The 14,912-nt window shown below is 41.0% G+C and overlaps 1 protein-coding gene across 3 annotated transcripts in view; it reads right to left on the bottom strand.

Annotated features, from left to right (window-relative positions):
* LOC145405226 (uncharacterized) overlaps nucleotides 1–14,912 on the bottom strand; it is a 52,366-nt gene that overhangs the window by 29,370 nt on the left and 8,084 nt on the right. For 2 of the 3 annotated variants that reach the window (XM_080276648.1, XM_080276650.1), the window contains exons 2-4: nucleotides 12,803–12,924; nucleotides 9,162–9,333; nucleotides 7,421–7,611 (exon numbers count right to left, since the gene is read on the bottom strand). In XM_080276648.1, coding sequence (XP_080132774.1) covers nucleotides 7,421–7,611; nucleotides 9,162–9,333; nucleotides 12,803–12,924 — 485 coding nt within the window. The remainder of the gene's footprint in view (nucleotides 1–7,420; nucleotides 7,612–9,161; nucleotides 9,334–12,802; nucleotides 12,925–14,912) is intronic. The other variant, XM_080276649.1, reaches the window with a different exon arrangement.

The raw sequence follows: 14,912 nt of genomic DNA, 5'->3' as shown, positions 1-14,912 counted from the left end.
TTCCACCAGCAAGAAAACATAATCCAGGTACAGGGACACCAAATGTACCTCATACCCACTACCTACACAAACATACCTACTCCAGCAAAACAACTACAGTCACAATATACTCACTACCGCTAGCAACTCAAACGTTTATCTTAGTTCTAGAGTGACGTGGATTGTTCTTCTGGCAGAACTGTACCAGCATAAGAAAGTTATTTACAGTTTTTGATTTGTGCACCAGTTTAGGACCAGCTTTGGCATACATGAAGATGGCCCAAGTCGGCTTGAAATTATTTTAACTTGTAAATAAACAACTTTTCTTTTGGAAGGTATAATTATTTTTCAATATTTAGAGTAACAACAAGACTACAACTCAGGAAAGAATACAACTCAGGACAGGCAACAACACATACATACGTAATGCCATAAAAATACAATTACACACACACACACACACACACACACACACACACACACACACACACAACAAAAGGGTAATCAAGAAAGGAGACAAAATAATTCGGTCAATATCAATGACAACACATACTCGGTACATCATCATCATCATCATCATCATCATCTCCATTTATAAACGAAATCGAAAGAATCAAACAATAGTAACAACAGAACATAAAGGAAAAACAATCAACACAATCTGCAGAGTAACAGTAAACCTCATAGAAAAAAAAAAAAAAAAAGAGGCAGACATACTACTAGCCACATAACATTACTCAGGATTCCAAAATAGCACACAACATTCATTATGGCGGAAAAAATTCATCACGTACCGTCTGAATTCAATGAGAGAGAGAGAGAGAGAGAGAGAGAGAGAGAGAGAGAGAGAGAGAGAGAGCAATTTACAAAATACTAAAATTTGAGGAAAACTTTGATTCCTCTATGGAACAAAAGGCAGCTCAGTCGGCCCCTCCCTTCAGGAGGGGCCGACTGAGCTGCCCTGACTCCACCAACACTTCCTACACCCGAACACATAAATAAAATCATATCTGGGGTAGACGCATGATCTGCATATTGAATAAGGGAAGTAAAATTGAACCACACTGAAGAGCAGAGAGGGAGCGCAGTACGGGAAAAAATAACCTTGAAGATATACCACTAAAAATAAATTAAAAAAAAAAAAAAAATAAAAAAAGATAAAAATACTGAAAACCTGCCTATACAAAGAATACGAAAAGATAAACCCATGAACACAATGAAAACACCATAATTTCAATACACGACGAAACAGCCGGTGCGGAATAGAACATTGGAGATTTCGTAACAACTCGTCCTCTTCTATTTATCGTCTGTTACACCTTTATATCCTCACGTATATTACTAACGCAAACTGTATGCACTTCAAGAAGATAAGTCACATGCAAGAGAGGCTTAAGTAGTAATAAATCGTCATGGAAGAAGTGCCACATAGATATTTTTATGCCAACGAAAATAAGACCTGAACCTAAGAACATTAGCAAGGATAAGAGTCATTGCAGTACTCCAGATGGCCCATATGCTAAGAAGATCCCACCTGAGAGATAAAGAAACTCCCTGAACGAATGAAATAAAAATCATACCTAAATAAAAACTACATCTTTGAATTACAAAAACGTCTATACATATTGGAAAAAATTAGTTAAAATATTGCAAAACAACGTCCACTTTCCATCCCTTGAAGGAAGAGTTCGCATGTGGTGTCTGGAGCGCGACCCTGACCTAGTACTGTGGCGCCGCTCACAACAACACCGACGCTATGACAACCAGCTTAAGCGGGAAATTTATCACCTCTTTGAATACAGTTTTGGCTTATATTTTCGCATTCTGACTGTCTATTATTCGTCTCTTTCTGTCTAGCTTTTTTCTGGTGTATATTTTCGCTTTCTGACTGACCATTTGTTTCTGTCTCTTTCTGGAGTATTCTTTTTTTCGCTTTCTGACTGCCTATTCATGTCTCTCTCTGTCTATCTCTTTTGTGGTGTATATTTTCGCTTTCTGACTGTCTATTTATTCGTCTCTGTCTATCTCTTTTCCGGTGTATATTTCCGCCTTCTGACTGTCAATTTATTCACCTCTGTCTATCTCTTTCCATTATCTTTTTCTTTCACTATTGATATGGCGCTGCTCATGACACCAGCTCTGTGACACCTGGGCAAAGCTAAATTTTATAACCGACGTAAACACAGTACTGGTATGTGTCCTCACTCTCTCCCTCTGTATCTGCTTATACATCTTTACTTATTTTTCTATGGCATCGCTCACAACACTAGGGCTACGGTCAGCAATTTATCACTGTTGTTAAGACTGTTTTGGTCTATTTCCTCGCTAATCCCCCCCCCTCTCTCTCTCTCTCTCTCTCTCCCTCTCTCTCTCTCTACGTATTTTTCTACCTAAATAAAGCATTCTACTTACCAATGGCGCCGCTCACAACAACACTGACGCTGTGGCAACCACGTAACGCGGAAATTTATCACCAGCCTGAACACAATAATATTTTTGTCATATTCCCTCAATGTCCATTTATCTATCTATCTATCTATCTATCTACCTATCTGTTTATCTATCCATCAATCTGTCTGTCTTAGTCCGTCTATCTGATTCTATCTGTATACCTCCCTTTATACACCTCTAACAACTAAGCAGCCACTCAAAGTACTAGGGTTATTACAGTCAGACTCACCCGATTTGTCCCCCAACTGAATTAATTTGTGTCATATTTCCTCACTCGTCCGTCTGCCTCTGTCTCTTTCTATCTTTCTATCTCTTTCTATCTCTCTCTCTTTCTGTCTTCTATCCCATTTTTCTATCCCTCTCTGGCGTCAGTCACAACATCAATGGAACTATGATAACCTGCAACGCAAAATGTCATCACTGATCTGAATAGAATTTTGGTCTATGGTCACGACTCATTTTATCTCTTTATATATATATATATATATATATATATATATATATATATATATATATATATATATATATATATATATATATATATATATATATATATATATCATGCATCTATCTGTCTATATATCTATCTCTATGACTATCTCTCTCTCTCTCTTTTCTGTATACTCCCTATATCTACGTACCTTACTCTGTATATCTTATCATACACGCTCGTCTACCTTCGTATGTCTTTCAGACTCAACATATTTTTCAGTTTTATTCTCTCTCTCTCTCTCTCTCTCTCTCTCTCTCTCTCTCTCTCCACCACAGCTAATAACAACAATGGGACTAGGGCATCAAGACACAGCAGTATTTTATCACCCCACAGTCTGCACAAACCTTTAACACATTCCCACCTGTCTGGCTCTATTTTTACCGCATAGCTTTCTCTTTCTATGCAATTTCTTGGTGGTTTCTAGATTTTTCTTTATTCGGCTATATACTCCATTATCTTAAAAAAATATGTGGCTTTCTGTAAACCTTTCTGTGTCGAGTCTATTTCTTTATATATATTTTTTATTCTGTCACTTTTATAACCCCCCCCTCTCTCTCTCTCTCTCTCTCTCTCTCTCACACACACACACACACGCATCAATACATAGCAGGTGGCCCCCTACTCAATAATTCCTGCCTGTGCCAAATATTTCCTTAAGTGGACCATCGATCCACTAACAATACCACTAAACCACTAACCACTTACCAAATTGCTCTTTCACCAATCACTCTCATTACTTCTATAACCAGTCTACCTTTAATCACTCTCCTAATTCACCCCAAACTCAAAATCATTAACCATTTCAACGATCCTGCTAACCACCACCTAATTATTCACTTTCTCCTTTCACTAATCATCTCGTTAAGCACCGTTAATACTAGTCCAAAACCTCTATACTCATCTCTTAAATCATCCTCTCTTCGCTATTTCACTCAGTCGACTCGAGAGCCATTAACTGCTTCCACAATTTCCCGTCACTAATCACGTAATTATTTGCAAGCCACTAATAACGTACCAACATGAGCAATTACCTAGCAGACATTTGGAAAGCAGTTGAATACACACTTTCTCCTTCCTCGCTCTTCCTGCACATCTTGCCAAGGAAAATATTTTGTCTGCTATACCTTCTTCTCTCTAACTTGGTCTACGACTGTCATCTCTTCGCCTTGAATGTCGAGTTATAAGAATAGTTTACCACTAGAATATGATGCTAGTCACGGAAAAGTGCTATGGGAAGGATATAGAGCTGCAGCATTGTCTTTTCTACCACCATGATACATGAAATAAGCTGCAATAGGACGAAAATTTGAGCCAAGTTAAGGTGAAAATTGTATAGTTAACAGTGATTTAATGTGTCTATATGCAGTACCTATGTCAAAAATATTAAAATGTTGTTTGAAGCGAAGAGTGAGATTGTCATCGGATATCGGAATTTACTGTAATATAAAATGTATGAAAGTTGCCTGTCTCAACTTTCAGTATACGATAACGTCTTCTCTTTGTATTCTTGCTACCTCCAGACAATTTTACTCAACTTAGACAACTCACAGGGAACATATTAATGAAGGCTACTATACCCTTTTTACGCTAACTTGGCCTAAAATTTCCATCCCTGCAACTTGAGTCTTAAAACTTACATTTTGAATTTAATGCTAGTCACGAAACAGTGCTATGAAAAGGTGTAGGAATGTAGCCTACTACTGTCTTTTTCTGCCACTGATCTACATGAAATAACCTAAAACTGACGAAAATTAGGGCCAGGTTATGGTGAAAGACTTATAACCAACCTTTTCAGTTACAAAGTCCCACCTAATCTGCATAAAGTCGTCTGAAAACCGGGAGACGAGAGAGAGAGGAAAAAAAAGGCGATATCAACTTACGAGGGTTAAGATAAGGAGAAAATAATACTTATATGGTCTCAAAAGTTATCCTTTGAGATAATTTTTTGGGGAACGTGACAAATGGTACTCTTTTCGGGTGACTTTGAAGAGAGAGAGAGAGAGAGAGAGAGAGAGAGAGAGAGAGAGAGAGAGAGAGAGAGAGAGAGAGAGAGAGAGAGAGAGACGCTGCATTATGGGCAATGTGGATCAGGCTACCTCACAATGTTAACCCTTTCACTACGATGCCATACTTAGAGCTATATTCTTTCTACCTTCAGCCTGTATTACTCAGCTCAAGAGATGCCATGCTTTTCCAACAGGGGAAGTTAGATGCAGCCTTCACTAACACCCTTCAACGATAGGCCTTTCTTAATCTGAATATAATCGTCTGAAAATGGGAATAATAAAGTAAAAAAAAACTGATTGAAGGGATTGAGAGGAGAATGGTTGCAAGTGGGGCGTCTGAGGGGTGGTACTTACTTCTCCCACCATAAACTACTTTGATGAATTAGTCAGCTCTAGGATGTCGTCTATACTATCTTACTGTTACCCCAAACACAACTATTTAGGTTAGGAAAGACATCTCGTAGTGAATGGTTAGATGACGTATTTGTAAACTTTATACTTGCTACATACAAACGACTCTTTTTCAGCCTAGGGAATCTTTTGGTTCTGGAGGAGGTTAAAGAAGGGTATATCTAACCCCTCCAGTCTGAAGTCTCTCCTAAGCTGAATAAAGTCGCCTAAAGATAGCAAGAACAAAATGAAAAATGCGTCACCTGATTCATGGAATAAACACAAACAGCTCGATAGGTTTTATTTTTTTCAACTTTTCTTGCCGCACAGACAGTCTGATTCGGCTTAGAAAAAACTAGTTTAGATCGAGAGGTTGACTAAGTAACACATTTCACCTTAATTACATCATTACTCCTCTTGGCAGGGCATGTACACTGACGTCTTACATTTAATTTTACTGTAATGATATTTTAATTAGAAGAGAGTACCTCTATTCATATTTATCTAGTAGACCACAGTTATAAATGAGCATGCAAGACTACTGCTCGTTTACTCTAACCTGACAAAAATCCCTTTCCACTTTTACCTCGGTTGATGTCGAGGTGTAATCAGATTGGAGGAGAAAGTTGGCCAGCAACCAAGGAGACTCAGTTCTGTCTCATAACCAAAGTTCATCGAATTTCATGCCACGACTTCCTCTCCAACTTGTCCGGGTGGCCCAGTTCTCAAATATGAAAACAAACTGAATATCGTAACAGAAGTGTGCGAAGACCTGCAATTTACTGCTATTAACATGTGCCCGAATACGTCACCTTTATGATTACTATCAGTCGAAGGTAGATTTTTTTTGTTTTTTTCGAATTGGAGGGGTTAGATTACAACTTCATTAACTCATCCACTACCAGTTTGATATCATAAGTTGAGTGAAATCGTCGTGTAACAGTAATAATGGAAAGTACAAGCGACATCTTAGTGCTAAAGTGGTTAGTGCCTGTAATAGCCTTAACTCGGTGGCAGCAGCACAACTCAAGGTCTGGCCGCTGACACCAACACTTTTTACCGCGCGTCATTAAACCAGTGGTGGGAACGCGCAGAGTAGTAGAAGGGCAGGGGGAGAGGACATGACGTCAAGTCGATACTTTTCCTTGTGGGCAGACAAATAAAAATCGTCTATAAAAAATGAAAATAACTTAAAAATCACGCAAGTGGAACCCACACGCTTAGGCTTGATTACCTGAGTTTCTTGCCGTTAAGTAAAGGAGATTATATGTAGCTACTTGCATTTTTATGCTTTGATTAATTCTGAAGATTTATGAATTAGACATTTCGCCATTAACGCTAAAACAGTTCTCTTGGGAGCATGTATACGAATATGTATATTTACTCTGCCAATCAGTGTCTTCCAAACACATCATTAGCTTCAACCCTCGCCTTCCCAGTGGAGAATTAGCTCCAAATTTTCAGATGAATTTAATATCCGAACGAGTGCACACAGGACCAAGGAAGCCTACCACTAGACACCAGCTCTAAGTATGTTATATACTGTATGTTGGCCAAATGTTTTAGAGTAGGAAAAAAAGACATCCTTTGCCTCATGGTAACAGCACTTTAAGATATAGGAAAATGTAATTTAATCCAGCATGCAAATCGTTAAGAATTTGAAATTCAGTTAGATACAGCACTTAACAGTATTACTTCTCATATATCAAACGAGTACACAACGTCTGTTGACCTCTGTCTGTCTCTTCACTGTACATGGTAACAAAAAGTTAGGCAAGGTTTCCCCGGATAACGATGTGTACCTTTAGATACTTCTTAACTAGCAAAATGTTGCTTTCAGGCTGGGGATTCCCCGAGACTTACTTCTCCCCTGACTTGTGTAAAGTACTGAGTTCACAAGTCTTCAGTCGCAACAATGTCATCACTCTGGACAAAAAATAAAATAGAATAAAAATTTCCAATCCCCATTCAGCACCTAAGCAGGTAACCGGCACGGAAGGAAAAATGCGACCTTGATCAGTTGCTGTGTAGTTTTTTATATGATCCAGTGTACTAAACGCCACCTGATCTTCCCTAGTGTAACCTGAGCCACCACACCCACCTTGGTCCTGGACTTGAGCCTCTCCACCGCCTGGTTGTCAGCGGGCGACCTGGGTACGCGTGTGGCCTTCTCACGGCACCAGTTGATGTGCCTGTCTGCCGCCTTGGGCCCGAAGTGTCTATGGCACTCTGGGCACTGCACGTAGTCTGAAGGCACTGAGGACACCGGGGCACCATCACCACCACTCTCATCTGCAGACAGGAAACTTGTGATATCACTTTCAGCCAGAGAGGCTTCTACGAAGCTGAATAAAACCTTGTTTTAGCCCAAATATAATGAAGACTTCCTCGAGCTAAAAAGACTTTAATGATCCCACATATATACCTAAAACCCAAGGACGTCTTGTGTACTTTATTCAGACTAGTGACAACCTATTTCATTCAGCCTTGGAATGTCAGTTAAAAGACTCTGCACACTTCTAGTTTTACATTCATCACTTATCAAACACTGCACATCCCTCCCCATTCAAAAATCGTCAGCATCGTTCATTCTGGCTTTCACTCTTCCTCCAAGAAGGTCCAGACATACAATGGATCTCACGTGGATTGCTACAGTTATGGAATACCATCAAATGGACCTTCAGGGTAAATGATCCCAAAGGATCGAATTATCCACAAGAGTAAATGTCCCCATATGACATAATGAACCACAAAACTACATGATCAAAGAAAAAAATATGAAATGATATGACCCTAAATCGTTCCGTATAGACTCACATAACTCAATTAAACTAAATGACCTCAAACTAAATGCCTATGCAAATATATGATCCTTTACAATTAAATGGCCTTCACACTTAACCTCCATACCCTTAAATGACCTCAATTAAATGACTTGATGGAGTTAAATGACCATGTACAATTAAATGATCCCAATTAAATCCCTATACCACTAGCTCAATGAAATGGTCCTGTACAATTAAATGATCACAAAATTAAACTAACCCAAACAATTATAACCCTATGTAATTAAATGACCCTATGCAACTATGACTAATTAAATGACCCTTAAAAGCTAACGACTGCACACAATTAAATGTCCTCAATTAAATGGCACTATACGGTTAAAGGGCTCACCAAATTTAAATTACCCTACGAAATTACATGTTTCTGTATACATAAGCAACCATAAATGCCCCACAAATCTAAACAACCCCAAAAAGAAAAAAAAGAAAACGCTACATAAAAAAAAAAACTAAAGCAAGGCAACCCGGAAGACGCCATTCTGTGAGACCGATTTAAAAGGAAGTTTGGTCAAGGGGAAGGCCAGGGACTGTGGAGGTTGAGTCAGGCAGGCAGGAGGGTGAGGGTGGAATGCTGGGGTGCTGGAGGAAGTGCCTGGAATGCCTCTGATACTGACGGGGGAGATGATGAAAGACTGTGAGGCATGAGGTGAGGTTATAATACTCTCTCTCTCTCTCTCTCTCTCAAGCCCCTGGAATGCCTCTAATATTGACAGGGGAGGTGATGAAAGACTCTGAAGCATGATGTTAAGGTTAGTAATATTCTCTCTCTCTCTCTCTCTCTCTCTCTCTTTCCTTAGTGCCTGGAATATCTAACTGGTGATGGGGAAGGCAAAGAATGACTGTGACGCATGATGTGGAGGTCAATATTAAAATTTCTCTTTCACTTTCCGCCTTTCTATTTTCATTATTCATTCTTAATTTTTTTTTTAGTTCTTTTTCAGTCCCCCTCTCCCTCCCCCCTCTCTCTCTCTCTCTCTCGCTCTCTCTCCCTCTCACCTGTCACCCCCCTCGCCGCCCGGATAGCCCTAAGGAACTCCTGGTGCTTTTCCCTCCATTTCGACTTCTTTTTCTTGTTCTCCGCCTTGCCGTGTCCCGCCTTGCCGTGTCCTGGCCCCCCCTGAGGCAGATCAAGGGCGTCCACGCGTTGTTTTGTAGAGCTGAACGCCTGCTGGGGGAGAGAGAGCAGAGGAAGCGCGAAATTAGTGCGTGGGAAAGGATGACAAATTATCGGACTTTTCTACCTCTAAAATGTTTATTGTTAAGGGAATTTTGATTAATTATTTAACATTTCCCTACCTGTCTCTGAAATGATTATTGTTAAGGGAAATTTGATGCGTGGGAAAGGACAAATTATCTAACTTTTCCCTGTCTCTAAAATATTTATTGTTAAGGGAATTTTGATTAATTATTTAACATTTCCCTATCTGTCTCTAAAATTATTATTGTTAAGGGAAATTTGATGCGTGGGAAAGGACAAATGATCTAACTTTTCCCTGTCTCTAAAATATTTATTGTTAAGGGAAATTTGATACGTGGCAAAGGATGACAAACTATCTGGCTTTTCCCTGTCAGCATCTAAAATATTTATTGTTAAGGGAATTTTGATGCCTAGGATAATTATGTAACTTTACCATTTCTACCTCTAAAATACGGGAATTTGAATGCGTGGGAATGGATGACAAATTATCTAACTTTCCCCTGTCTATCTCTAAAACGTTTACTGGTATGGGAATTTTGATGCGTGGGGAATTAGTGATGGAGGAGCGGGAAATCAGTGAGAGGGAAAAGATGAGAAATTTATCCGTGTATTGCAAGGCTCTTTCCATCTTCCTCTGTCAGTTTTACATCGCCTAAAATTGCCGCCGCTTCATCCAGCACGTTGAGCTGAGCGAGATATTAGCGCTATATATTACGGTGCTATGGTAGGGATGTAAAGCCATAGTACTGTCTTATTCTGCCACAGAGTTACGGGGAAAAAGCTGCACAACGACGAAAATCTCTACAAAGTTAAGGTGGAAGAACTACACTAACGGATATTAGTCGTGGGGCAGAGGGAAAAAATATGTCTCTGAATTGCCAACCTCTATCTAATTAATCCACTAATACGGGAAATTATTGGTGGGGTAAACAGACGATCTATTTGTGTAATGCTAATCCATGTGTAATTATTTCACTCACCTCTAATACCAGAAATAATAGCGTGAAATTTGTATCAAAGGAAAAATGAAAAATTGTCCATCACTTGTCTAATTCTTATTACTTTGCTGGTCACCCCCATACCTCATTAGAGTGGGGGAAAATAAAGTTACCCAGGCTCGTTCTTGAGGGAAAAATTAGATGATGATGATGATGATGATGAGGAGGATATGTCTTCCTTTCTTTCTTCCTTCCTTCCTTCCTTCCTTCCCTCTTTCTTTCTCTCCTTCCTTCTTTCTTTCTTTCTTTCCTTCCTTCCCTCCATCCTTCTTTCTTTCCTTCCTTCTTTCCTACCTTTCTTCCTTCCTTCCTTCCTTTTGTTTCTCCCTTACCTCCACCCCCTCCTCCTTTACACCATGACCTCGTCCCGCTCTACCCCTCCATCACTCACTCCAAGAGGATCATTATTTTGAAAGTGTCGACCAACAAATCTTTAAATTGTTTTAAGAATGAGGTAAAAACAGCTTCGTGTACAAAACATCAGCATGTGCCAATAAAAACCGAGTTGCAGATGCTTGTTCGCCGGCTTATTCATTTAATATGTAAAATAATTTATATCTACATACTTCAAACAAGTGAATAAAAACAGTGTCCTAAATAATCAACATTCATTTCGATAAATGAACAAGACAAATGCAAGTACAAAGGGTGGCTGTAGATGCAGAGATGTAAATAAATAAATTGGAAGGTGTAGACGCCCAGGTGTAACTAAATAAACTGGAGGGAGTAGATGCAGAGGTGTAACTAAATAAACTGGAGTGTATAGATGCAGTGGTGTAACTAAATAAATTGGAGGGTGTAAATGCACAGGTGTAACTAAATAAACTGGAGGATATAGACGCACAGGTGTAACTAAATAAATTGGAGGGTGTAGACGCACAGGTGTAACTAAATAAACTGGAGGGTGTAGATGCAGAGGTATAAATAAAAAAAAAATACCTGTCCTACATAATTAACAGTACGTTCAACAGGTGCTGACGTATGAGATAATCGACCTAAAGCAGCCCTAACAGCCTAACTGCATCTGAGAGTCACTTTATGCACTTTATGGCACTACAGAGGGACAGGTCATGACGGTAATTACAGGTTTATGCCATTACAACAAGGCACATATCAAGACACAAGACTTTCAAGGACCTCGTATGCATTTCAAGGTACACTCAAGGTAAACACATTAACTCCACATCACCCACAAGCATGTCAAGTCACTAACATGCATTTCAAGGCACATACAAAGTCTTCATGGCATCACCAAGCACTTCAAAGCATTCAAAAGCATTTCAAGGTAAACACAGGCACTCCAAGGCAACACAAGTATTCCAAGGCATATCGCAAGCATGTCAAAGTATTTCAAGACATCTCATAAGCATTTCAAGGTTCCTGCAGTCACTCCTAACATCTTCCAAACATACCTTCAAATACCCATGAGCAAATACCAACACCATGGACCTCTCCAATCACTTACACGCCCTTTCAATCACTCACACGTTCCTCAAATCACTCACTTGTTCTTCCACTCACTCACATGTTCCTCCAAACACCCACACGTTCCTCAAATCACTCACATGTTCTTCCAATCACTCACACGTTCCTCCAATCACACATATTCCTCCAATCACTCATACGTTCCTCCAATTACTCACGCGTTCCTCCAATTACTCACGCGTTCCTCCAAGTACTCACACCTTCCTCCAATCACTCACACATTCCTCCAATCACCCCACGTTCCTCCAATCACTCACACGTTCCTCCAATCACTCACACGTTCCTTTAATAATATACACGTCCTCCAATCACTTGCACGTTCCCTAATCACCCACAAGTTCCTCCACTCATCCAGTCACCTTCAAGGAAATGACAGTAATTTTGAAGCACTTTATAGCTTCTCAATTGCTGATATATTCTCTAAATTAAGCACAGTCATTTATAAGTTTCTTTACTCATCCACAGTCACTCGTCTGTCACAGTCACTTAGTCAACCGCAATCACTCAGTCAACCAAAATAAAATATTCAGTCACACTCCTTTTATCACCCAAAATCACATACTCACACTCCCTCTGTCAACCACACTCACTAAATCAACCAGTCATTCAACCACAGTCACTATCAACAGCAATTACTTAATGAACTCCAATCATCAGGCGCTGACCATCCTGGGTGGAGCAGCTGCAGCGTCCACCCGGGAGTCAAGCCTCCTCAAATTTCCCTACACCTCTTCGTGGGAAGGACTCTGGTTCGACCCTGGTGAGGTGCTGTCTACCACAAAGGGGCACCGATTCCTACACAATATATGTACTGTACTTTACCTAAAGTTACCCTTAATCAACACTATCAATCAGACACAATCACCCAGTCAACCACAGTCACTTTCAGTCAACCACAGACATTCACTGCTCACCATTACCCACAAAGCCTCTCCCTCCAAACTCACACAACATACTTTTCTCTTCTTGGCGGACAACTTCTCGCAGACGCGCCTGTGCCTGTCAAGGGCCTGGGGGTTGAAGGTGCGGTTGCAGATGGTGCATGGTAGTAGCGTTACTTGCTCCTCATCAGGGTACTCTGCGGAGAGAAAGATAAAGGCATGACGAAGTAGCCTGGGTAAGGAGGAGTTTATATTAAGGGGGACGCATGCATGGAGAGGGAAACTGACTAACGAGAAGAGAAGTCAGGATGCGGGAAAAGGGGGATGTGACGGCGTGGGTAGGTTAACAGAATATTTAGGTTGAGGTGCGGAGGCATGGAGAGGGAAACTGTCCAACTGGAGGTGCGAAGGCAGAGTGGGTTATAAGGGAGATGCCAAGGTAAAGGGGCACGGTACGGCTGCAGATGGCACACGGCAGCAGGGTCACACTGGGAAAAGCGGGGGAAGAAAAGACATGAGGGCGTGGTCAGGGTATGGTGAAGGGATAAGGGGGTATAGAACAGGCTAGGGTAAGGAGAAGAGACAAGAAGGTGTGGAGTATGGTAAGGTATGAAGCAAGCTAGGGTGTGGGGCAGGCTAGGGTATGGGGCAGGCAAAGGTAAGGGACAGACTAGGGTATGTGGCAGGATGTGGTAAGGGGACAGGGATATGGAGCAAGTTAGGGCAAGGGAAAGGGGGTATGGGACAGACTATGGTAAAGGGAAGGGGTAATGGAGTATTTGAGATGAGAAGGGGAGTAGACATGGAAAGGAAAACTGACTGACAAGAGGAGGGGAATGATGGAATTTAAAAGAGGGTTATGAGGCATGGATACGGCAGGAAGCAAGAGGACAGAGGTAAAGGACAGAAGGCAGGGGGCAGGGACAGGGAGCAAGGGCAACTGACAAGGAGGCATTGCGAGATGTGTTGGCGGGACTACGGAAAGGGATCTGGAGGCAGGGGAAGAAACACATGCAGTGACAGGTACAATAACCGGTAAGTGATGGCGTGGGCAGGGACTACGTGGGCTGCAGGTGATGCATGGAAAAAAGCTTACCTGGTTCATCTCGGGGACCTCTGGAGTGTGAGGGGAGAGACATGAGGGTGTGGCTTGGGCAAGGGAAGTGGAAGGTGTCTGGAGAAGGGGGACATAACGGGCTGGAGAATTGAGAGGGGAAAGCAAAAGCATGGGGGAGGCATGAGGGCGTGGGCAAGGGGCGGAGATCGAGGGAGAGATAGGGGGGCTCACACTGACAAGAGAAAGGATATTACGAAAGGAGGGCGGAAACTGAGAGTGTAGGCGGGGGAAAAGGATGGGACGTGTTACATTAGCCGCTTACTTAACTCATACAGCCACATTCTTGAAACTGGGAGGTCAATAGTGTATGCAAATCTGATCAGTTACAAAACCGTTGTTAGAATTAGATGTGGTTAGCTTTCGTGCCACGTTACACAGCGCATACGGCAACGAGGAAGAGGACTTACAATACGCTTTACCGGTACTCTCATCACGTGTCAGAAATCACAGTTAGATATTGGAATTTTCCTAAGCCGTCCTCTCTCGGTTTTAAGACAACAGCAAAGCACCTTAGTCCATAGCCTTTCGTACTATATTCTGGTCCGGATTTTCGTCCTTTTGCAGCTTATTTCACGTAGCTCAATGGCAGAAAAATACAATGCTATAGCTCTACATTCTTTACACAGCAATTATTTGTAGCCAGTATCATATTCCTTTATTAATTTATTGATGAAACTTAGCATTCAAAATTGAGAGATGACAATTTAGGCCATGTCAGCGTAAAATTAGTATAAAAATAACATCGGGGGGAATATTTCGGCTACTGTTTGTTTTCCTGTATATTCCTTGATAAGTGGGGACTAAATAAAGAAGCTAAGCGGAGTGAAAAGGAGGGCGATGGAGAGATTGCCGCGAGGGGTTGGGGGGGGGGGAAGAAAAGTGAGGGAGGAGGAAAAGACTGGAGAAGAGATATTAGTAAAGATAAGAGGAGGGAATGAAGAAATAAAACGAAAAGGATATAGATGCTGAGTGAAACTGATCTCAACTGAATATTGTACTAAGCCTCATACAGTCTCGAACTACACATATGATTAAGTTTTATCCACTTATGCGACTACAACTCATACT

This window comes from Coenobita brevimanus, chromosome 66, assembly GCF_032717465.1.
Source record: "Coenobita brevimanus isolate Jiangsu-jjx chromosome 66, ASM3271746v2, whole genome shotgun sequence".
In the NCBI taxonomy this organism is placed as follows: Eukaryota; Metazoa; Arthropoda; class Malacostraca; order Decapoda; family Coenobitidae; genus Coenobita; species Coenobita brevimanus.
Note: the sequence above shows the minus strand (reverse complement) of the source record. Positions and strands in the feature narration are given on the sequence as shown.